Below are 26,715 nucleotides of genomic sequence, written 5' to 3' on the forward strand. Positions count from 1 at the left end.
TAAAACTTTCAGTGATTTTGCCCCTTGGACCATAACTGACTGATGAGGTATTATGGCTACACAATTCCTTAATAGGTGACACTAACTGTGTTGGGTAGCCCTGAACTGATAATGTTTGCCAAAGTATCTCACAGCTTACAGTGCCAAAAGCTATTGTTAAATCTTTGAAAGTCAGGTGTAGTTTAGACTTTTTGATGCTCGTGTATTTCAGGCAGATATTAAATAATCACATTGCTAGATCTATTGTTCCATGTCCTATCTGGAAACTTGCTTGTGAGGAATTGAAGATCCCATGATCACTTAGCTAGTCATCTAGGCAGGTATGTATCAGCTTAGCATGCATTTCCCCTCTGCATTGAGCAAGGAGGTTGGTCTGTAATTAGAGGGATCTTTCCAGGGACCTTTCTTGTGTAGGGAACAATTATTGCAGATTTCCATGATGCTGGTGCCCTCTCTCGGCACCAAATGGCATTGTGCACTGCAGTTAAAATAGGTACCCAAGAAGTGAGCTCCAATATACATGTCTGCTGGAATCCTATTAGGACCTGGGGACTTGTTTTGTTTCTGGCTGAGAATTGCTAATCAAAGGTCACTCTCAAAGAATTCCTTGTTCGTTGGTTTGCCTTCAAACATCCTCAATTTTAAAGTGCTTTAAGTCTCCTCCGTTGAACAATTAATATTCTGGTGACCTTCTTTCCCCGGTTTTGATCCCTCAATACTAGGGTTTCTCCGACTTGAAAGGTCTATATAGTGTGGAAAAATGTTTGAACCAAGAAACAAGCATATTAGCAAATTCCAGCCGCGTTGGGCTACCTCGTAATCCCCACCTTACTAGCTCCTAGAAGCAACTAGTGCTCTTACTTCCAAGGGCTTCCATGAGTGCCTTCCAAGCCTTTACTTGGACTTGGCTTTTTTATATTTAATGAGATGCTTGTACTTTTGCCTAGTTCTTGTAACTGAATATTCCCATCTGGAGCATCCTTCCTTGCTTTCAATGCCAGTGAGAGTACAGATTCTAGTTTGCTGCACTCCTGATCAAACCATTCTATATGTAATTTGTTCCTATCACCGTTTTGCCTGCTTTCACGGTCGGGTTGTCGACCAACATACCTTCGGGACAAATGAATTACATTTTCAAATCCGGGGATGATCTCTGGATTACTGAAGTCGTTAGACTCCTGGCAGTCGCCGAATGCTGTTTGCAGGAGGTTTTAGGCTCTGTCAGGGGCCCAGTTCTGGACTACTGTACTTATGCCATGCAATGGACTGCCTGTTGACTATTAATTTTAGTGCACTTTTCTTCAGCTCAGGGATGTGAGTAGCATTCGATTTGATTCTTGCTGGAACATGTAAGCATGCTATTAAAGGGTGGTCATCTTTGCTTTACTAAGAAGTCGTTGACCAGCTGCCATGATTCCAGATTAATGAAAACATACCTTATCAAGCTTGTGTGACCCTCGGAGTGGAAGGTGTGGTGAGCTGGTGAATCCAAGCGCGTAGCTCAGTTTAGAGGGCGAAGATCATTTCTAAGCGCAAGAGATGTCAGGGAGGCTCCACTCCTTGAACAAAGAGTTGCACAGTGGATGGATAGGTTGGTTTGCCGATAACATGATTGTACAGCACATCTAAATAGGCCATTGTATCATCAGGTTTGATGTTGAAAACCCTGCAAACCAGAATAACGTGTGGCCTTGTTCGTGAGTCGTTGCCTGTGAAAGTCAGATTGCAGGCCTGACTAAAAAGTAAACATTCATTATGGTTAACAACCCAAAATTGCCAGAAATCACCAGCATTTGAAACTTCTTATTAATTTGGGTGAACTCTTGGCCAACTGTTTCCAGTTGAGTGGAAATGCAGATAGTGAGACCACCACTCAGTCTCCCTTTTGTTTCCTTTGTTTCCTTTGTGTAAACACAGTAAATCCATCCACAGTAAACTCATCCATAGAGCATGGGCCCCTCAAGCAGCAAATAGTGTTTAATTTGATACATTTTACCCGATCTCTAGCATCTATCTTCGTTTTCAGGCCAGTGATATTCCAACTGAGCACTTTTAGCCTTGTCTTATGACTTAGGCCAGCACCTGATTCCTATGGATGGTGAGCAACATACAATGCGTATGGGGGCCACGTGTGCCCTTTTTTGTGTTTCTTCAGGTATTATATAAATCATAATGGCATGGCTTAGGTTGTTCCCTGAGCTCTGCAGAAGAATCAGTCAGTTTGTAGAGCGCAGCTACTCACCCGTGAGGGTCTCAAGGAGCTGGGGCGGGTGGACAGGAGGGTGGAGCCTCATCCGAAAAGCCACGTCTTGAGGTTCTTCCTGAAGATGCTGAGAGATGGGCTTTGTCTGAGGTATAGGGGTAGGTTGTTCTAGCTCTTTGATGTGATGAAGGTGAAGGATCGTTCTCCGGCTGTGGTTTTCCGAATGCGAGGGATAGTGGTCAGAGCCAGCTGAGCAGAGCGGAGGGATATGGCGGGTGTGGAATGAGACGCAGTGGATCAGGTAGGCTGGTCCTACTTTATGTATGGCTATGCATGTGTGGGTGAGTAGCTTGAAGGTGATTTGTTTTTCTATCGGGAGCCAGTGGAGGGTCCTCAGGTGCTGTGAGATATGTTCTTGGCGTGCGAGGTTAAGGACAAGAGCTTAAACTGGGCAACTGTAGATTAACCTTCATACTTCGAGCTTCCCCTTTTAAAACATGCCTGAAGGCATCCAAGGCTGATAAATTCACAGGGCTTTGACATTCTGCATCCCAGTGCCTTACTACATCTGAATATACGGTTTCAAATACCATTGGCTAAGGTTTCAGGGTACTTTCATGAAATAATATTCCCCTATTTGGCCAATGCATTGCTACTACCAAGAATCAACTCCTCCGTATGCCTATTTTCTCACCATGTTATCGCAAAGTAACCCCTCCTCTATAGAGTTAACATTTGCAAATTCATCTCTCAGTAGATCTTGTGATGACACATTCTGTAACCCTTGCAAGGAGTGCAGGACTCTCAGTAGATTACATCTATTGAGGATGTCATGAAGATCCTGAGATCTACTGGTTGGTGTAAATATCAAGATTGCAAGGTCCTTACGTAACTCACAAGGCACCATCGCTTTTGATGAGGGACTTACGGGACCTTCTTGTCCCATACCTGAACATAGTTCCCCAGGTCCCATTCTCCTAGCCCTGGGTTTTGTGGTGTTTATTAGGGGTGGCCAGTGAACTCCGCTTGCGGAGTTTGCAGATTGTTTCCCACTCTGTGCTCCAATTAGAGCACGGAGTTCCAAAAAACCTTGCGTAGCGGAGCAGAGTTTTTTCCTTTCGCGCTCTCACAATGTTAAGTTGCCGAACGTGAGTGAAGAAATTCTTACTCCAGACCACTTCCTGGTGACTTTTCTCAGCGTGGGCAGATGGTCGCTACCACTCACATTGAGAAACCTTCTGTTTGCACTGAGGAAGCTGCAACTCGAGTGAAAAATCTAATTGAGCAACAGAAAAGAAGCAGTGCCCTGCTACGCTGCACATGGTGCCATTCGCACTGACTTTAAGGCTCACGACAAACACCTGGTGCTAAAAATAAGCATGAACTGCATGACCTAACACATTCCGCTGCTTTGCAGAATTTCGCATATCACAGCAGTTTTTTGGTCACTTCTCGGAGTTCCATGTAGCAGAACTCTGCGAACTCCGCCCAGGTCTAGTGTTTATGCCCATATTTTTCATCTCAAGCTGCTGCAAGTTGTAAACTTGTTTACTAAACGCCAAGTTCACCGCAGTTGCCGATTTATTACCTGGGGTGTATGTGAGATTTGCCCTTAACATTGCTCCTTGAGGTGCTAGACCAGGCACTGTGCCCTCTTGAGATTTTATGTTACAGATTGACTTAGTTGTATTGGTACATTAACTCCTGTTGATTGTCTGTAGCCCAGGGATTACCTTCAAATTTGCAGATTTTATTAAAGGTAGCGATGGTGGACCATTGAAGTGTATTGTTATCATAGAGGTTGTTTTTTGATCCTGCACATAGGGCTGCTGTGCTCCTGGCAACTTCTACGTCAATGCTGTCTTGGGGTTAACCATGCATACTGTATGTACAACTGCTGCACTTGGGGCAGCTACTATAAAGATGTTCTCATAGGTCTTACTCAGATGGTCTACAGTAGAGAGTTGGGAGAACACTTCAACCTGCCCCCTGTTACCAGCAGCAGGCCATGTTCCCATACTGACTGACTATCTTGAGAGGTGACCACTGATCCTGGGAATACCTTATGCAGTACTATGAGTGCATCCTGCAGGGTGGGGTGCGGGGAGTACCAGTAGGCCAGTTGGCTGTAATGAGATGGCCTCATTACTCGTTGTTGAGGGAGTTTTTACTTTCTGACCCACTTTCTGCACTACTCAGCATATTCAGGTGGTCAGCAACAGTAACCTGCCCCCTAGCTGCAGGTTCAGGAACTTTCCTGGGGCCAGTAAGGAATATTTGTATATGAGAGTGCATCAGACAAGTTGTTAATCTGCCAATGCCATGTCCATGAGAAGAGCCCCCCAACCCTCGTTACCTTGGAATGAGGTCTCTATCTCAGACTCCATAGGGACACGAAGACTGGGTCAGCGTCAAGGCGACGTGCAGAATTGATAGCAGCAATGGCATCTGATCGGAATCCCTCTGACTATCTGTCTAAGTGAGGTGCATTTATACAGATCTGCTGGGACCCCTCACGTAGGTCTGTTCCCAAATAATAGATAACAAGACATGCTTGGGATGGCAATTTATGTAAACAATTCCCTCAAAGGCATGAAGAGGGAAAGTACCTAATGTGAACACCTATAGTTTGTTTATCTTTGTCGCTCGATATTGACGCCTTAGCGCGGTGGCACTGATAACGTGAAACTAAAACATTGGCCTAGCTAGAATTTAGGCAGCCATCCTAAAAGATATAATTAAATAAATGCGATAAAACAGAGCAAGCTAAGTAGGGTAAAAGTCACTAGGTGACGGGGGCACGAGTCTGCAAGCCAAAGTCTAAGCTACCTCCTGTTTCCCATTAAAACAAACTAGGATTCACTAAAGGCTTGTCTGCATTTGCTGGAGATGTTCCTTTTAACACAGTCGTTTTGAAATCATTTAAGACTGAACCGATGATGCCTGGGATTTCTGAAAGGTTCTTATTGCACTGGAGAATGCACTACTCTTAAGGGATTCTATCACAACACACTCTAATGCTTGCATGCAAGAGTCAATGCCTGTTATGCTAGATGACATTTCACACACAATTTTTGATTGTCCAGTTTTATTCTGAGATCCAAAGTTCTTCACATGGTGCATAATGGTGAGAACTGGTTGCTCCGAGTGTAGCTCCAGAGGAGGATAATCTATGGCATCCGTACCCCTATGCTTTAATGACTAGCAGTCCAAGGGTGCTGATTTCATGGTACTGTCACGGCAGGAACTGTTGTAAGCAAGAGCACCTGATACGTATCTGCTAGGCCCGGGGCTTGATCATCCGACTCAAACAAGTTGTCAGACTCCCTGCTGGTGACAGCGATAACTGATTTAGAGAGACCAATGAAAGTGGTAGACGGAACTTACCTGCCATTTCAATGTGTCCTGTTCTTTACAGAGGGACCGCTGTACAATCTGGACACTGTGTCCTAACTGTTACTCTCCCTGGCATTGATTTCTTTTTGGATGGCTGCTACAGTTAAGATTTGGTGCTAAGACAATGCACAGATCATCAGAGTTAAGGGAGGACCTGCCTCTGCTTCCAGAGACTGTATGAGCACTTCTTTGACAAGCAGTTTCCTGCGCAATTTCCAGACTCTTAGGAGGGATGAATTGCCAGCTGGCAATCTTTTCTTGACGGTCTTTCATTGATGGTTCTATATGTGCCTTAGCTAGTGGCTGCTCATTGCTCAAAGCACTCATGAACTACTTACTGATTTTGTTCAGTGGGAGCACAGTAGGCACTGCTGGATGTCCCGATGGCTACAATAAAAGGTTTGTTCTGCGAAAATGACTGAGGAGGACCAGGTAATGCCCCAATATCTGGGGCTGAAGGAGATCCTTTGATTGTGAGTTCCAATATTTTCGATATTTCCTGCATGGCAGGAACAAGCCCAACTTCTTTGGTTTCAGTTATTTCTTTGTGACATCCATGACATCTATGAGTTTTGAGACACCAGATTCTGCCACTAACACAGCCACATTAACCGTATTATATTCCATATTATCCTCTCTGGGCATCTGGGAGGCCCCCAGTAATTTTGCTTGAAGTAAATGATTGCTGTCTTAAAACTTGCATTTCCTTGTTTTGCTTCTTGCTTCTTGTGACGCTTGACATTTTTAAAAAATCAAGTTCTGACCACAGTAAACTACTTTTATGTTTAGTATTTAATGTTGACGTTTGGTAACATTTGGTAATGCCGATTGTGTTGGGGCCACCTTCGCTGGTTTAGACCTTAACCCTTCTTGTGAGGGGCACAATCGCCCTTAGACACTTGGATGAAATATCCAAGAGCAAGGAATGCTGCCACGGATGCCTTCGGAATCACCTCCAGTAACACCGGTGCCTCCAATATCAATCACACCAGTAATGATCACAAAACTAGTACTAGACTATAGCTCCGAGTGCACAGCATTGATATATACTGAAGGAGACCCTTTGTATTAAACGATTGTGTAGATATTGATTTGTATACGTCATTTGGTGTTGCTTTTCCAAGTAAGGGACATTGGGTAATGGATGCTGTTTATTGCATCCCCTCAAATAACTCAATCTTAATATTTCTCCTTCAGGAGGCATTGTGTTTTGTCTATACATGGTGCTCTGTGCAAAATTCTTGAGAGATATAACATGGTAATCAGATACCTGTAGAAGATGCCCATCAGCGTTAATACTCACCCAAATACACATCAGGGTAAATTCTCAGTCTGGGGAGTGTTACCTCATCTTAGATGGTCTAAAACACATCCAGAAGGAGATACATCAGAACAGGTTGTGTCTACATGCATCAAAAACTGAAGTAATGCGACAGGATACTAGTGACTCAGCATTGTTCCCACGTGACTTGCCAACCTCACCACCTCTTTCCCAAAATATACCTGGTAATTATCTTAGACAGTCTTGTCACTCTCAAATGGCCAACGATCCAGGCCACTTGTGAGTCTCCAAAACATTCTGGTGCTGCTACCTCTGCCTTAAAGGGCCATCTTTATTCTAGCAATTGGTGCAACAGAACCTCTGGAGGTCTACCAGGTAAAATGATTTTCATGCTTTATAGAGTGCCAATTATTTCTGTTTTCCTCATCCTCTGAAGCCCACAAACTACATCCCGCCTACCCCAATGTGCATCCACTGACTTGCAATCTGATAGCTTGAACTCAATGTTTTGGGCATGAGGTTCTTCATTGACATGCACCTTAGTACCTGCCCAACCTGCTGGTGCTCCACAGTATTTATACTTCACTATTGGGTCTGCTGCCTAAAGACAGCCAGCCAAAAATGAACTGTCTGTACAGTCAAGTTTGCAACAAATGCCATGAGCGAGAAGTCTGCCTCAAGAATCCATTCCCTCTACTTACCAACTCTTAGTTTGAATCAGACATTCTCAGCTCCAGACATTCACTTTGGACAAGGGTCTTCCTTGAATTACATCAGTATCAAAACTATTTTTTATAGCATTTGTTTCTTGAGGTTTTGGTTTTCCCACCCTGTAATCCCCTCCCCCTCATTTGCTCAGTGATTTGAAGCTACCAGATGGCATCATTCTGATCATATTACACCTCTTATGGATTCAATGTTCCCACTCTAACCACTATGTAACCGCTGTGATTTAGAAAAGTATGCATTACTGGAACCATAACTTGCTTCAACCATATTCTCCTGCACACATCAATAACACCCACAGGAAATGCCTATTCTCTGATGTTGAGCTGTGTCCACCTCTCGAGGTGAGAAAACGAAGACTAGCTTGCTCAGCCAAAACGTTTTCATTTTGTTACGAGTTGCAGGTCATTTTGCTTGTTCTCAATATCGCAGACGAGGCCCATGCTTGTTTTTAAAAACAACCACATTATTATATTTGAAACTCATGAATAGTGTATAAACGTGTGTGTGTGTAAAAATGTGTGATAAAATAGTTCACTAATGCTGGGTTAGATTATGTCTGGTTGATTGGTCGATCACAGACTATTACATTTTCTTTTATTAATAAACGTTTCAAACTTTGACTGGCAGGTGAGGCAAATTTATTTAACACCCTTCATCTTCCCCTGCTGCGTGCTTTAAAGTGGTCATTGTTGCGCGCTAGAGCAGCCTGGGGTAAACTGTGATGCAGCAGGAAATAACTATACAGACAGCAGGGTAGATAGTAAAATTGACCACGAGGTCAGCGCCTTGGGCTCCTTTATTCTCTCTCGTCCCTATGTCATGGTTTAGACCATGAGGTCCGTGGGTGTGGGTTTCTGCTCCCGGAATACCCCTTCCGCTTCAGCGCATAGTGGGCTCACCCAAATACAATATAACAATCCTCTTAAACCCAAACAAAAACAAAGCAGCTTGACAATCACATGTAACTAACTTGAAGCGTGTAATCATAGGAGGAGGTAAGAAAGAGAGAGAGAGGAAAAAAAAAGAATAAGAAATGAAACAACAACAATTCAATTCAGTACAAAATCCTTCAGATGAGAAGATCTTGCAGGACAAGTTCAGAGATGATATCTCTCTGTTCCCCATCTCATCTTGCCATGCTGGCTGTGAAAGCTGGTTGTAATCAGGCTGCACATCAGTATTCTTCTCCTGGGATGTGCACACCCCAGCTTCTTGAGAAAGGGTCACAACAAGAGTCGATTCCAGTCATCTGGAAAGCCTGGTTGGTGAACTTCCTTCACCATTTTCCATTTCATCTACTGGGGGTGTGGTGAGATTCTCCCTGGGCCTATCACAGGCGACCTGGAGGGCTTAAAGAAAGATATGTTCCTTTTGATGGCCTCTTCTGCCTTCTGAGCAGTTACCATTGTTTTTTTCACTGACTGAACCTTCCAAGGATCAATCTCAAATGGTAGCAAAAACTTACTCCGAGAATATTTGTTCTTTACCATCACTAGATCACCAACAGTGATGGAACTTTGATTGGCTCTTCAGACTCTGGACATACGGTCATTCTGTTTCTGGTGCTGTTTTAGTGCTTTGCCGAATTGTCTCTGTATTGCTGATGGTCCTTCCATCTGGGGAATAACGTCACCCACTGTTTGGTTCAAAAACAACGAGCTGGGGATAACTTGTGTTGTCGAGTGAGACATGAAGTAGTATTCCCTTAGGAAAGCGTAAAGCTAGCATTCCTTGTTTTGTCCACTGGGCAAAGCAATTTGAGCACCTTGTTCAAAATACACATGAATCTTTCTGCTTCTCCATTAGCCTGGGGCCAGCATGCTGAAACTCTCAGATGGCTGATGCCCCAAGACTTTAAGTAATCTGTAAACTCCTGACTCGAGAATGGGGGCCATTATCTGTACACATTTCTTTGAGGAGCTCATAAGTGGTCATAATCTTTTCTAGCCAAGGTATTGTTTGCCTAGCGGGTGTCGAGCCCATGACTTCAACATCCGGGTACTTTGAAAAGTCATCTATAATGACTAACATGTGCCTACCATCAGGAAGGCTTCCAAAATCTGTACTCGCTCTCTGCCACGGAAATGTCACAATGACCTCCGTGAGGATGGGTGCTAGTGGTTCCGCTGGAAACCAGACCTTGCACCTCAGTCGGGACTTAGTTTGACAATCCTTTGATGAGCCAGGTGAGTGAGGTAATCCACTTATTGCAGAGTTCCGGGAATCACTAGACAGTGGCCTCTCATTAGGCATCCTTAAGGTGACACAGCCAGTTCTGAGCGGACATTATACGGGGAAGCTAATGTTAATCTTGCTTCCTCCGTACAATGGTGTGTTTTGTTAATCAGAGTGTACCAGTTTCCTGATGCTACAGAAGAGATGGCCAGGTGAAGACACTCACCAGTAGTCGTGGCCTCAATGATTTCTGCTAGAGTTATTGGTAGCGGTCGGGATCGTTCCATGACCAGCCAGACATACTCCTCCTCCTCATCAGAGTCTGACTTTTCCTTCACCATGGTCGTGCATGTCTCGATAAGTAATCTGCTGGATTATGGGTTTCAGGGTGATAAAACGATCGTGAACGGTATTCCTATAGTTGTAAAGTCCATTTTTCAATCCTCAATGAGGGTATTGAGGACCGCTACGTGAACAACGGGATTAGAGGCTTGTGATCCATATGAACAACGAATGGATGGCCAAAGAGATATATGTGGAAATGATGACAGCCCCAGTGCACTGCGATGGCCTACTTTTTAATGCAGGAATAAGGTTGTTCAGTTCAAGGCATGGCTGGTGTATGTCATTGGAGCCCATTCCCCGTTGTTTTGCATTTGCGGTAATACAGCTACTAAGCCAGTAGGACTCACATCCACAGACAGTTCTGGCTCCCGGGTGGGATCAAAGTATACCAGAATGGTGTATGCTGACAATGCTAGTTTTGTTGCTTGGACAGCTTTTTCCTGGTCTAGTCACCAGCTCCGGATTGCACTGGCCTGTGTTAGTTCTCTCAGCGGGGTCATGTGGTCGTCAGATTTCGAAATAATCATCCACAGAATATGACCATAGCTAGAAAACAACGCACCGCGGTAACGGTGGTGGGTGCCAGATCTGACCGAATGTCATGGACCTTCGCTTAGTCTGGCATTACTCCATTCTGTGAGAATCAATATCCAAAGAATGCTATCTCTCTCTCTGGAGGAAAGCACACTTCTCTTGATAAAGTGCGGGGTCATTTTCCTGCAGGGGTTGAAACATTGCTCTCAGGCGGTCAAGGTGTTCTTCCAGCACAGGGGCATGCACTAGGATATTATCACTGACGTTGAGGACTCCTTCCACGCCAGCCACCACACCCTGGATTGTGTCTTGAAATACTTCTGCTGCACTCAACACCCCGAAACTGAGGCATGTATATCTCCTCAGGCCCACATCAGTGGAAAAAATGGTGACAGCTCGGGACTCCGGGTCCAGCATCAACTGTGATAGACGTCTCACAGATGCATCTTGGAGAACCACTAGCAGCCACCCACTTCTGCCACAATGTCATCCACAGAGGGCATCAAGTGACGTTTGCATCGGATAGCCAGATTGGGTAGGTGCATGTTCACACATATCCAAACTTCCTAGGGTTCTTTGGGTTTGCGCGTCACCGCAATCTGGGACACTCATAGAGGCGGACGATCAGCCTACTTGATGATATTGGCCTGGTGCAATTTCCTTAGTTCCTCTTCCACCTTTGGACTCTGGTGGAAAGTCACTCTGCAGTGTTTCAGTGCAACCCGCTAGATCGCGGTGTCGACGTGGAGGTATAGCAAATGGTCTTTGAGGCACCCTATGCCTTCAAATATAGGTGCAAACTCCTTCACCAGATCATCCACACTTTACTGATATACGCTGAAAGCAAAGTCAACAAGTTGGAGGTGCTCCACTGTTCAACAGCTCAGCAACATCCCTGAACCTCCTTTGGTGACATACACCTTGGCACATGTAGAGTGGGATTCATAAACGAACTCTATTGTGAATACTACAGCCAATGGGAGTGGAATAGTAGACCCATATGCAAACAATTTTGTGGCAGTAGGGGCGCAGAACGGGTTGGACTGGGAGTGTCTTCAGTATTTACTGCGCTAGGACGGTAATGAATGCTCCAGTATTGACCAGCGCATGCACTTGATGAAATGTATGTTACATTTCAGAATGTGTTTTCTGGGATGTCCACTAGGTTGCACGGCATGTATGACATGAACCACTCCTATGTCATCATCATCCATGTCCTCTTCATCTTCTGGAACAGTCTATGTGTGCATAGCATTGATGGGTTTTGATCTTTGTCACTTCTAATGTGTTGAATATCGGCATAATTTTGCAAAATGGTGCAGTTTGTTGCACGCCAAACACCTTTTTCCTTCTGCAAGATATGGTCCTTGGTATGGGTAAGATCCTTCACACCCATAGTACGACTTGGGCATTGGGCTAGGCCTGGGGCGAGTTTTTTTCCTTTTCAGCAGTTCCAGCAGGGACCACTTTGACGGGTTCAATCTTCAGTTGGTGTTGTAACTCCACTTCCGAGTGTGCTGCTCACACCTTGGACAGTTCTTTAGACCTACCCATTGTCAGCATGTCCGCCTTGGGCATCCCTGGAACCTAGAGAATGTTTTTCCTCAATTTGACTGAGACCACCTGGATGAATTGAGCTCGAATCTCATTGTTTTCGTCAGGCAGCGTGCAAGTGCTAGCCAGATCCTTCAGGCGAACACAGAATGTGTCTACTGATTTGTCAGGCAGTTGTCCAGCTTGGCGTAGCAAGAAATGCTTGTAGTCTCGGTCCGTACGGGGCTCGAAGTGTGCAGTTAGGGCTTGTTTCATCATGCCATATGCGAATGGTGGTCTGGTTTTTGTGACGGACTTTCCTAGCTTATGGATAGCTGCCATTGTCAAGCACTACAGCTGCAATGTATGTCTCAAGAAGCTCAACCCAGTCTTTCTATTTCGCGGCTTGAGCAGATGTGGGATCATCCACTATGAATGACCCTACAGGAGGTATGGATGCCATGGCAGAAACTGCAGGAAGCTTGACTCCGGCGTTTTGTCACAGAGTAGCTACTAGTGATCTATATGATGCATTTGTGCTGCTTGTTTGGTACAGAACGGTACGTGCACTCCTCCCCTACCAACTGTTAAATCAGAAGAAAAAAAAACAACACAGTGTTAAACAGTTGAAGATGCACCAGGCCAGAGATGCAGGGTGGAATATCAGCCAGTCAAAAAAGGGGTTCCCTACAAGGATAAATCAGGTGACACAGTAGAGAGCTGCCACTGAGCATCAAACAGTGTACATCATCAACAGCCTCCACTGAGCATCAAATAGTATTCATTATCAATAGCCTCCACAGATTATCAAATGGAGGTCATCAGCTGAAGAAATGACACTAGGGCCTCAGCAATACAGTAGATGTAGCTGCATATCATGGGGTGGCTGCACAGTACTGACCAACTACCCAGCCAAAACGATGACAACACAAAACCTGCAGGCAGGTGTGTGGGGCGATTTGAGCTTCACTGGCGAACGGGCCGACGAGAATTGCAGACGGACGCACTACACCATGGAAATGCCGCTAGAGGGCAGCAGGAATGGACCATACATTGCAAGCTGTAATAACGGAGGGTGTGTTAAATGACTCACGGCACTCGGGCAGACCACCTCCCAGCAGTGGTATGCCACAAAGCGTGGTCAGGGCAACCACTGAGCCACATGCAGGGCAGAGCAGCGAGGAATGACTTGGCCAGCAGGCGTAGAAGCCAGAAGCACGCAAATGAGGAAAGACAAGGTGAAGCAGCAGGTTTGGGCCTCCTTGTCGCCAGTTGTTGCACTCTGGTGCGGCCTCTAGTAAACTGCCTCACAGCAGGGTAATAACGTACACAGTCACCAGGGTAGATAGTAACACTACCATGAGGTCAGTGCCTCAGGCACCTTAATTCTCTTTCATCCCCACGTCATGGTTTTGACAAAGGGCATCCCTGGGTGAGGGTTCCGCTTTCGGAACACCCCTTCCTTTTCAGTGCATAATGGGCTCACCCACGTACAACATAACAGCCACCAGCCTGGGTTAGTTATAGATAACTAAATGAAATAAAGAATGATGCAGCACTATCTTCCTCGATCAAAACTCTAAGAGGTTTGTAGTAAGTGCTACAAAAACTATGACAACAAACAGATACACGTCTCCCAAGTCCAAACATATCCACTAACCTCCCAGTATCTGACTTCTTCCTTAAATACACTTATTTTGTCTTACAATTACTGAAGTAAGCTCCCTTACCATTTTCTTTTCCAGCTGAGTGGAGTGGATACAAGCTGAAAGTACAACATTTGGGGACAGGCTAGGGCTTTACATTCCAAATTGTTTAAAATGGGAAGACTCTTTAATGTGACTATTCATTTTCTGCTTTTCAAAACAGGTAATTGTTGAGTATTAAATGTCTTGAGTGACTTCAGGGAACTGTGTAATATCTAAATAATTCTAGATGTCTGATATATGTTAAACACAATTACATTTAAGCAAACCATACAAGATGTAACTTACTTGGAAACATAAATCCCAAGCCCAAACTCCTTTCCCCCTCTGATATTAAATCCCAAATAGTAGTCATCCGAGGATGTAGAAAGGTGAATAATTCTTCTTATTCCATCCTCTGATCCACTATCAGAAGGTGTTGATGAACCTTTTTCCACTATCAGCCTTCTATTTAGTACGTCAACCCTAGAGAAAATAGACAATTGCGTTATAATAGCAAAGGCTCCATGATAAACAATTAACCTTTGTTTATACTCACACTGACCATTAACCAACATGCTCGCACATTACACAATAGTGACTGGCAACTTGCAGCATCAGTGCATTAGTAGCATTTTGAATTAACTCTATGTTGAACTTCATATGTACAAATCCGATCTGTATAAGTTCTGTATTCTTCGCCTGAAGTAATGAATGGTTTGAACACTCAATAAATTGGTGATATTAGAGAAAAAATCTGTAGGGGCAATAATGTGAGGGCTAAAGGCATACCAAGGTATATTTGGATCAAAAAGGGCATGGGGTAGGTGTGGAGAACAATTCATGTTAATGTGACGGATAGAGAGAATGAAACTATGTCCATGGGTATGTGCCTCATTCTTTAAACAGGAAAAGCAATTTACCAGGAATTGTCATAATGTTGCCTAAATCCATTCATACAAAAGTGAGCATCAACAGCTACATCTTTCGGGGCACCTATACATGCCCTAAACAAATAGGGTGACCAGATTTCTAGACTAAAAAAAAAAAGAATTGGGTTAATGACACAGAAATAGGACTAAACTGTTGACACTGCACTGACTAGGGCCAACAGTTACTCATATATATATATATATATATATATATATATATATATATATATATTATATATACATATACAGCCTTTACATTTTCACACACCCCTGTAGCATGAAAATTAAAGACTTCCTGGGCCATGCTGCAATGTGGGGAGCTTTGTGATGGGCTCTGCAGGGGTTAATTCCCCCCCCCCCCCCCCATTAAATCCTGCTGTGCTGCCTGAATTAAGTCAGGCAGCACAGGAGGAGAGTTTTCTAAACAAAACTCTGTCCTTGGTACCATGAGAGGGCTGGTCTGAACGTGAGCCTTCAGAGCACAGTGATAAATGTGTGTGCTCACCCGACCCTCTCTCAAAAACGGGACAGTTATATGTTTTTGCAATAAGTGTGGGGACGCCGGGACAGTCATCCAAAAAACGGGACTGTCTGGGCAGATCTTGATCTCTGGTCATCCTATAAACAAAGGCATCTACAATCAACATGGAAAAACACATCATTCCTAAGGAGTGGCAATACTCAAACAGATTACAATAGAGAGTACCAGAAAGGTTGATTTAAAGATTTCACCTCAGTACTTTGAAAGAAATAGATACCAGCATCAGAGAAAGCACTGAGATTTATTGATCTACCCGTAACTAATGTAATACATTGATTGCTACCACATGGCATGTTATATACACAGTAGCATTTGACATTCTATTGTTCATACCACATTCTACAATATCTTACAATGCACCCACTTATACGCTAGTGCCTGGCAAATTAGAATGAAGCAATAATATCTTCCTTGCACTCATCGTAAACCATGTGGGTGTCGTGCTTGCAGTAATCCTAACCAGTATCAGTATCTGAGTTGGAAGACGATTAAGGGAATGAAGTCTAAGCTTTCCATGAAGATAAAAATATAGTAAATCCAAGTAACTTTCAGAATGAATGGCATATGCGGATGATGAGAAAGCAGCAGACAGTAGTATATATAGTCCATCTTGTGTCGAAACCCAGGCCTGCATAGCTCAAGGCCTTAGATTTCCAGAACTGGGACGAATTCTTGACAGATGCCAGGCTGAATGGTCTCATCTTATTTGACTACATGAACACTGCGGTGTTCCCTGATTATAGCCAAGAATTACAAACATGGAGAAAATCTTTTTTCAAAGTGAAGGCAAAGCTCTACATATGGGAAACTACATACTCTGTATTGCTCCCTGCAAAACTGTGAATCATTGCAGAGGGTAAAACCTGGTCTTTCAGCAGGTCAGGACAGGATGTGACTTGGGACTTGGAGGGATTGTGAAAAGACAGAGACAAAACAAGAATCGTACCCCAAGCCACAGACCAGAGACGTCCCTACAAGATAAAGACCCCAAAATAGAGAAAATGCTAACATGGAAGAGGATGAAAACATAACCATCACTGAGGACTCACCAGTTTCAAATAAAAAAATCTATAAACGACATAATGAATGGTGCACCCTCAACATAGTAATTGAATACGAGGATCAGCATGTAAGACATGGGTGCTTTGTATCTGGATCCCCAAGAAAACCTACGAACCTCCCCAGAGGTGTGAGGAACAGTACTGGGATGTGATACCAAGTTGCAAGTTTAGTATAGTTTGAAGATTAGAATGGGAGGGGGAACAGGCATCTCAGCTTTTGGAGAGGTGGGTAGTTTGCAGCCTGTCAGTAAAGACATGAGGGTGGGGATGGAGCTGATACACCATTCAGTGGGGGTAGACAGGTACATAACAAGGGGTACCAGATACTGCTTATCAATGGCCAGGAATCTCAGGAGGCAGTTTTAAGACAGTGACCTGGAATGTGAGTACACATAAAAGGCATTAACTGAAAGTTTATATAAAATTTACTTTATATGGTCCATTACCAATTTTATATACACTTTCAGCTAATGATTTTATATTTTAATGTGTGCTCACGAACACTAATTCTAGTGAATTAAATATTAAACATATGTTTTTGCAATTTCTTGTTCACTGTAGTAGATATTATAAATGGTTGGTGGATGTGCACTTTTTGGGATAATATTACGCAATGCTCTGTTATTACCACTCTAAGTCAAGCAGCCACGACCTTAGACAAATGTATGGATGCCTCTCAAAAATACAAATTATCCAAGAGCCATCGGTTTTGCTGGCTCTGGGTGCCAAAAAAAGCATTTGATTTACCAGAGTAGACCTATTTACAACCCATCCTCAAAAAATTGACTTTGTCCTGGAGTTCATGGTGTGAGTCTCTCTACTGCACATGGATCCAATAGGCAAGGAAAGGCACACACTCACAAAGTTTTCCCTTACATTGAGGTGCAATGATGCTGAAGCCATTGGCACAATGGGTGCAGAGAGATGTACAGATTCAGGGGCTCAGATGGGATCCAGACTGGGGAGACATAATTTCCTTAAAGGAGGGGTGGGGGTCCTGTGGCACCCTCAAAATAACCGTGTTGGAGTTCAGAAGGTGAATGAACAATAAAGATGCCTTTAGGTTGTTTTTATCTTGACACATCCATGGTGGGTTTAAAGAAAGAGGCCAAATGTCACACTATATCTTCCGCCAACCTGCCCTTTATCCTTTTAACATGGAAACTGGGGTTTACTGTTGTTTCTGCAACTGCAAAATTATAGCATTTAGCAGGTGAACTCTGACAATCGTGCTGGGGTACAGGAAGCGTGAATGTGCGTGGATGTCAATTTTTTACTAACACAATAAAATTTAAATACCTGTAAATTCATTGTACACGTGTCAAAATATGTGACAGTTAGGAAAGCTCAAATAAAACACTTTTTTAAAAACGTCTGAGGTGTGTTGAAAGCAAAGATTGTGAAAAGAACAAAACAAATCAAGCCACTTTACATGGTGGTGTACAAACAATAAATATTTCCATACCCAATTTTCACAAATTACTGTTTGTGAGCTGTGATTTTGTCAGTAAAACTCCATGTCAGTGTGAATTTTGTGGTCATTTTGATGGAAAATGTACTGCATGTAAAAGTAATAGATTTGCGACAGCATGCTCCAACATGAACCACCAGCTACATAGCTCACCCTTGCCACTATCCTGCTGAATGGGCATGGCTCATTACCTAAAGCTAGATTTTTCACAATCCCTATGACTTCATTTATATAACACTGATGGCAACAGTCCACTTGGAAAATGGTTCCAGCACCGCTGCCTAATATTCGGTGCCCCGAATCCTGGATGTGATCAACAGATTCTGAGAACATGCAGGAGTGCACTCCGTGGATGGGGGACCCCCATGCCCAGGGAAAACTTTACCGGATTAGTGGTTAAGATATGGCAGGCAGCTAATTGCGTTATAGGATGGGTAGAGAGGCCAACTCTGGAGACCACGCTCTGGGATTCCGAACAAGATATGGCAGGCAGCTAATTGCGCTTTAGGATGGGTAGAGAGGCCAACTCTGGAGACCCTGCTCTGGGATTCCGAACAATGTCCTTACCTTGGTAAATTGGAGGGCTGTAGGCATTAGGACCTCCTGGGAATGTCCAAACTGGGGGTGTCTGGGTTTTGGGAGCATTATAGTTTCAAGGAGCTCCAACTTCAATTTGACCTGTCAGAAGTTCAACGATTTAAGTACCTTTAGGTTAAACATACACTATCCAAGTATGAGAATTTACTCCATGAATCGCAGGTGGGGTACATAATGTTTGTGACTCCCTCCGTAGACATATATCCTTGAAAATATATTTCACACTTAGTAACAGCACCCAGGGTACCCTTGATAGACTCAAAGAGAAATGGGACCAGGACCTTGGGTTGACAGATGATACAGATTGCATGGAGGCATGGAGGCATTCCTCACAGGTAGTCATAAGGACTGGATAAGCTAAAGATACTGCAAAGGGCTTATTACATTAGATGCTTATTGTTGAAAATGGGGAGCGCTGATAATGACAGATGTCATAGAGAATGTAGTTTGGTGGATAAGTTCATTTATACACTATGGACTGCCAATGTATCCGGTCTTTCAGAAAGCAGATTAGTCTCTAGAGAGCAGGAATAACAAGTGAGAAGAGAGAGTTTTGCTTGCAATTAAAACTGTTGGGAACGTGTCAGAATGTGACCTTAGACATACTTAGATATTGTGGCAATGATGGTGGGACATGGTGAGGCTTTGGGGACGCAGGATCGCTTTGTCCCTGGTACAGTGGGACAAACATATGGACTGGTGCAAGCAGGCCAGGGAAACTGTGTACAAAGCACATGAATGTCTTCAAAATTCTGAGAAGGTATTGAGCCCCTGGAACTTGAGTTCCAAGGTGAGGTCTGATGAACTGGGCACAAAGGGAGGTGTACCTCCCTCCGTGAGATCACCTGATGGGTTGTCAGCTCAGATGGGGCGGAGGGGGACAGGTCAAATATGTTGCAGGGGTAAAGCTTGGTTCATGGGTGGAAAACCAAGATTGCTAGGTGCTGTGGTACTATCCATTATAATTTTGCCTGTATAAAGGTTTTGTATAGTATCTGCTGTTGATTGTTAGGATTTCTCTAAAATCAATACAAATATTTTTTGGGAAAAAAAAAAAAACGTACAATGTAGATAACAAGTATCAACTAAGTGGCAAAAGTCTATGTGGCGAACTGAATCGAATGCAGGACTTCAAATAATAATCAGGAGAGAGATTGGGAGTGGTGAGGAGTGAAGGAGCAGGACCCCTGACAATGAGGACTGGCACCAGCAGACAATGATGGAGTGACAGATTCACAGGCCTGTTCGATCCAGGAAGAATGGGGTCAGATTAAGGTTGGAAAAGGTGGGGACAAGAACACAAGAGGAACAGGTAGCACTGTGTGAGCCACAGCATACCAGAAAAAGGGAGGCAAGGAGAACAATGCAGGTACTGCATGCAAATTCACCAGGCATGTGAATGAATGCAAGAGTGCTACAAAAGGACAAGCTGTCTGTTGTCCAGCTCCGTGCACGCCACAACCAAGCAGCACAAAGTCCAAGCCACTTCCTAATTCGAGGGCTTTATGACTAATTTTCTTACCTGGATTTAAGCTCACAGAGAATGTTATCTCACACGTAGCTCGTGTGTTTTCTAATGCCAACTTAGGAAATTCAGGCAGGTTGTCAAGTACCTCCACCTACATTCAGTGTATCTCAGGTATACACTGGTAGGAAAATAGTCAGCACGCACGGTGGAATTGAATGCATTTATGAGCCGATTTATGCACCTTGTAGGGAGATTTGTACATGATTGGATTTCTAGATCTGTGGCAGCAGAATACTTGAGGAATGACATGGGTCAGAAGATTTCGGACCAAATATAAAATAGTCATATGCAACGCAGTACCGATTTCCGCTGTTTACGATTATAACCTGCCCTTGTTAACTTTCCACATACAACAAGGCCATATTTGTCATGTGTCAAAACAACTACATATACGAATTCACGATATTAGAGGACAAAGCATTATAGCACACACTAAACAAATAATGGCAAAAGACAGGACATAAAAGTATCGGTGTCAAAACAACTGATCAAGGCACACCAGAAATAGCATTAATCCCAAGCTTGCTCAACTCTCCACTGGCTAAGTAAAAAATTCACAGTTTAGTAAACAATGGCTACCATAGTCTAGACAACTGATCAAATATCAGTGCTGTTTGGGGACCATCTCGTGAGCAAGGGCCCCGGAAGGTGTGCTAACAGGGCATGGCTGGGTACCTCGCATCTGAATAGCATGATTGCGTGAAATCTGCAGTGGCCTCAAGAAACTCTGAATACTCTGCATTTTACAGATTTATTAACATGCCTAATCCTACGCATCAGTGCCATCGCAGAGCTTTTTAATAAATTAAAAATAGATTTTCTAGCTAATTCTTTTCCTCCAAGAACTATAAGCTTACCCCCTAAAGTGGTGGGATTGACAGGTTGCCTACACAAACCCTAAATTTTCACATTATCAATTGTAATCATGCTGATAAAAGATCATTAGCATACAAAGTGAAGTTAAAGCTAAGTAACAAAAAACTGTAAATTGATGAAACAAAAAAGAATGGTCATGCACTCAAATTTTACCTATTGGATATACTTAAGGCAGACTGAAAAGGACGATCAACGCACAGAAGGAACACTTGCTAAGTGTTACTGATTATCAAAGAAGCAATGGCAAAGGAAAGTTACTATGGGCTAGAATACAAGCAATAACAAGTTCTGGCAAAAACCGTAGGTCTGGTGTTGCTCTCAGACTTTTGGATTTGTCAACGCCCGTTTTATTTTGTCAAGGTTTTTCTAAGAATGTATCATCTGGGGAGCTGCTGGGCTTCTCGCCAATATAAAAGAAATAATTGGCTAAATGCAAGAATGTTTTGGTTTCAGAAAGCACACTTTACCGCTGTAACCCTTGTCACTAAAGGAAACTACTTTGTGGTAGATGTGCTCCTTGTGAAAGAGCCATCACAGAGTTGTGTAAAATAGTGTCTGGAAAAAAATATGAATGACAACCACAGACAAATGGATGCGTAGGGCTGGTTAAAGGCCTTATTAATAATTATATTACAAAATAATTTGAATAAAACCTAAATGTCTTGGCTCGTGGCAGACCTAAAGAGGGGTCCACCTGTCCAATGCAGCGTAGAACCATGGACATTGCTGGGGTGCTCTCACCCCAGCAATGTCCATGTTTCTACCTGCTGCACTAACAAGAAGTGCCTGGTAGTGTTATTTGTGCAGGTGGTGGGAATCCAAATACATTTTTGGGACCAGGACTTATTTTTCATCATTAAACGTTGTACTAGAGAAAGAGAGAGGAAGGCTAAAAGGGGAAAACTATAGGGCATGAGAATGATATGGAAACAGAGGCAGAAGGCGAAAGCAGAAGCGGTAAAACCACAAGTAAAAGTAAGGGGTATCCTCAAAGTGAATTTACTGCCTTGCAATTCAGACGTTTTGGCAAATTAAATCAGGTAATTATGAGTATGTGGCGTACTGTTACAGGGGTTGTACCTCACATACTCATAAATGCCTTTGTGTATTTGCCCGCAATATCCAATTCACTGTTGGCAAAAGCACAAAAAGGGCTTTGTCCTTTATATTTGTACCGATAGTATATGGATATTCCCCATTTTAGATGCTCTGTGGCCAAATCACATACTCTGAAATGACGCTGTGAAATAGATTCTAAGTGAATAAGGATAAAGACACGGGAGTGACTCATTCCACTCAGTTTCAGTTAAACGTGGCACTTCACGCATGTTTTCAAGAATGGTTCATGTTCTTTTATTTGTCCTTCGAATGAGTCATAAGATGTTTATAAGAATTAGGCCCTAGTAACCAACAAACAAAAGAGCACTTGGTGAATTACGTGTGCTCTTTGCTGGTAGATTTCCTGTAACCCAATAGGACGTCACTCACAAACTTGCCACACTCGCTTTGGCCCACACAAGCAGTACATTGTGATTTTTAGCTACCCAAACGGGCAGACAATAGTTGAAAGAACGCAGATACATGGGGCTCTTCTTACCAGGTGGTCTTTTCTCTGGAGTACTTGATGCCTGGTACTTTTCCCATCCGCCTCACCATCATCCGCAGCCGGTTGTTCCCGGTCAGGACTTTAACGGCACTTCCCATGGTGATGCTCTCGAGGCTAACCGCATTGACCTCTGTGATCTTGTCCCCCACGCACAGACCAGAGAATTCTGCAATGTGAAGGTCAACAATTTTTAGAGCTACTTTGAAACCCATGGTTTTGCAAGAATCATGTAGAAAAAAAGCCAGAGGCGTAACAAAATTTGAGGGGCCTCCCCTGCAATGTGCACTGAGGGGTCTAATCCCAGTCCTATCAGGAGCCGTAAATCCATGTGCTGAGGGCTTCCCCCCCTCCACCCCCCCCCCCTTTGGAGTTTGGGACGCCTGCAACTTAGGGTCTGTGGGGGCCATTGTTACGCCACTGAGCAAAGCAAATTACATTTTTATAAAAGAAAAAAAAAACATCGGCAACAAAGTGCTCTATAAAAAATGCAAAATTTAAATTTACTAAATTACCAACTAACAGTAGGCTTTTTAAGAGGTTTCCTACATCTTTTATAAGACAAACAGCCAACGGGCAGGTAAAAACTAGGGATGGGTGAAAGTTCTGTCCCACCGCCGGAGCTCGCAGAGGTTTGCCCACTCAGTTCAGGCAAAAATTAGCCAACCGCCATGTGACAGAGTTATTTCCCACACGCAGCTTACCAACGTCAAGTTGGTATGGGTGAACAACAATTTGCATTCCCTAGAGTGATGTTCGTGTGCTAGAGCACTTTCTGTGCGATTTCTCAATGCGGGCGGTCGTGGCACATTGCGACCGTTTGCATTGAGAAAGCTGCTGCTCAAGTAGAAAATCTCCTTGAGCTACAGAAATAAGCAGCACCCTCTGGGCACAGCGTAGCTCGGTTCGTGCAGATTTTCCAGCGCAGAAGCTGTTTCCAGCTCCAAAAATCTGCGCAAGCAGAACAACATGCCCGATTCTGCCCGCTTGCAGAACTCTGCAGAATCTCGCAGAGTTTTTATGCAATTCCGCAGAATCCTGCGAAGTGAAACTCCACAAGTTCTGCCCAGACCTAGTAAAACACACAGCTAATTTAAAATACATAAAATATATTATTTAATCATTCCGAAAAGTCAACAAGGACGAGGCAGCACATCTAATCTCATTTTCAGTATCATGATTGTTGCTGGAACAAAAACCACCTAGGAAAAATATGGTTACTGCATTAATTTTACTCTCAAGCAGTTTGCAGACCATTCTGAGTTTTAAAGTTCAGAACGTGATACAATTTGTGGTTGCTGTTTTACTTAGCCAATTGTTTCAAGAACAGAACTGCAAGCAATGGTAGCCAGAGCAGAGCATGATTGAGTCAAAGGCAGGCCACCTCTTAAAAGCATGAGCGCTAATAGGCAATTAGGTAATTATTGTGACAAGTACTGTAGCAAGAATTACAGAAGCAGATGGAAAGCAAGGTTAACCGCAAGCTCATGCACTAGCCCAGAAGCTGCAGGCGGAGAAGAGTTCACTACACTTACGCTGGGTGGTTCAGTAAAAACAAATGTGATTTAGGCCCAGCCGTATGGAACTGTCAATCCACTGTCTCCTGGGTGTGCAACAGCCTAAAAGGAAGCCACAGGTGGGTGAGGAGGAGCCAAATGCTGAGTTACAAAGGATCACCAGGACTCTTGTAGGTTGGTAGATACTGGTACGTTATCTAACAGTCACGTTAGTCACAGAAGTCAGAAGCCAGAAGCCACGCCTGGGTTCAGTAGTGGGAGACAATGCAATTGCAGGAGGTTATGGCATGTAATCAGGTTCGATCGCATCATGAACACAGCAGTGAAACATACCACCAGGTAATAATACACAGTGCAGTGTGTAGGGGATTTGTCAGAAAGACTACAGATAGATGGATTCACGTCAGGGATACGCCCCCTGTGGTTGTCTTGACTTTCTCTTCTCACAGTAGAAGTTCAGCAATCACAATCCTGGGGGAAGCAGGGCAGCTATCACAAGCTTTACGTCTTGGCAGTCTTTCCAGATCAAAATGGCAGCATGGAGGAAAACTGGACTTAGGATCTGGACAGAATTAAGGCATGTTGTCTAAATGCAGCCAATCTAACTCCTCCTCTTTTCAGGTTGAAACAGCAGAAAAGCTGTTTTCTTATTCATGGAGTTAAATGCATATTCTGGGAACAGCCACATTCACCATTTGGTGTCTCTAGTATGAGTTTTTCTCTGTACAGGTGCAAGGAACTATTCAAAGTCAAAAGGCGAACTCTGCTTAAGCCAAATGTGCTAGAAACTGTGGGAGTTGCACCCAGCCCAACGATTTTGCAGAAATGAGGCAAGGCACAGGTAAGTTAAACTTAGAAGTTTTTTTGTGGATGCAGGAGCAGACCAAAGAAGCACCTGAACAAGGAAAAGTGCCATGGGTATTCATCATCAGGGTTCTGCCCACACAGGAAGTGACCTCACTGAATTTACCGTCATATATCTGGACTGGAAGTGACATTACTGGTTTTCCTGCCAAAACCGTCTTTAAAAAAAGAAGCAAAGCAAGACGACTTAATTTCCCATCACCCATCAGTACAGGAAATTACATCACTGCACCCTGTACTCCTCCCCCTCCCAGGACCTACTTAATGGGAGCTGCAACACAGACATGCAGTGGGCCCACAAAAGGCAAGCCTGTCTGCACCTGAGCCATGCCCATTGCTAGGAACCCTGGTCTGATCACCACCCAGCAATACTCCGCAGCACTCCTCGGGATGCTAGACCCCGAACGCTATTCCACAACTGCTGCTGTGCCACGCCTCACATCACTGTAGGAGCTTTCACCTGCACCAATTGCTGGAGAAGCCACACACCCACATCACTCACACAAATACTAACAATGCCCTCAATACCCCCTTCCAACACACATGCCACACAAGCACCAACAAAGCCTTCATCTCCACCCTACACCACACTCCACAGCAAGCCCATATGTCAATACCCACTCGTGTGCATGCTTCTCAACACACAATCACTCAGCAAATACAACAAAAATATGGGACTTGTTGATTAGTATCACACCTGACATCATCTTTATTACAAAGACCTGGCTCAACCACTCATCGGCTACAGACATCGCCACAGCAATCCCAGCAGGCTACAGATCACTCGGAAGGACCACCTTAACAATCCAGAAGGACTCGCTGTCATCTACAAGGAATCCATCAAATGCACAACACTCACAAAGACCACTACCCCATTCAAGGAACACCTGTACTTCAAGCTGCAAATCTCAGAAAACTTCACTCTGAAGGAAACCCTCATCTACCAACCACCTGGACCACAAGCCACATTTACCAACCTCATCACCAATTTTGTCAATCCATGCTCCATCAACTCCAGAGCCTACATTATCCTCTGTGACCTCAAATTTCACCTGGAAATCCAAAATGACACTTGCTCCACAGCACTCCTTGAAAGCTCACCCAGCACGTCCCAAAACCAACACACATTGCAGGACACACAATGGACCCCATCTTCAGCACAAGTCACAGCATAAAGTACAGTTCCACCAAACCGCTCATATGGACCGACCCCTCCATCACCCACTTCCAAATCAACACATCTCAAGTCAACACCCCTACTAGGTTTACCATTCCAAGGCACGGCAGGGGCAAAATCACAGAAGCAGATTGGCTCAGTGCCCTCAGCACGGATCAATCTAACCCCACTGACAACCTTGATAAGGACATCAACAACTTTAAAAACTGGATCAAGGACTGTGCGAACTCCCTCACACCCATCAAACCCAACAAGCATAATAGATCACACATGAAGGCCAGCTAGTATACAGACGACCTCTGAGACACCATACCACACTGTAAACTCCTAGAAAGGTAATGGCGAGCCAGCCATGACACCACCGATAGAACTACAAAGCAGGCTGTACTCTGATACTATCACCAGTAACTAAGAGACACCAAGAAAAAAGCACCAGTGGGCTGCATTGAAGGAAGCTCCAACAGCTATAAGGACATCTTCTTGATTGTTAAGGCTTTCACCTTGCCCTCAGCCATTGACCGGGAACAACCTATCCAACTTCTTCTACAGCAAAATCACAAACTTCTACTGCAACTTCGCACACCAACCCAACCCCACAGAACTCACTGCAAACCTACCCATCACCAACCAAGACAGCCACCTGACCGAAAGGATGAGCCTCAGCAG

General features: G+C 43.9%; 1 protein-coding gene across 3 annotated transcripts in view; it reads right to left on the bottom strand.

Annotated features, from left to right (window-relative positions):
- PDZD7 (PDZ domain containing 7) overlaps positions 1 to 26,715 on the bottom strand; it is a 608,602-nt gene that overhangs the window by 446,816 nt on the left and 135,071 nt on the right. For all 3 annotated transcript variants that reach the window (XM_069239535.1, XM_069239534.1, XM_069239537.1), the window contains 2 exons: positions 22,486 to 22,660; positions 14,192 to 14,368 (listed from right to left, as the gene is read on the bottom strand). In XM_069239535.1, coding sequence (XP_069095636.1) covers positions 14,192 to 14,368; positions 22,486 to 22,660 — 352 coding nt within the window. The remainder of the gene's footprint in view (positions 1 to 14,191; positions 14,369 to 22,485; positions 22,661 to 26,715) is intronic.

Source organism: Pleurodeles waltl, chromosome 6, assembly GCF_031143425.1.
Source record: "Pleurodeles waltl isolate 20211129_DDA chromosome 6, aPleWal1.hap1.20221129, whole genome shotgun sequence".
Lineage (NCBI taxonomy): Eukaryota > Metazoa > Chordata > Amphibia > Caudata > Salamandridae > Pleurodeles > Pleurodeles waltl.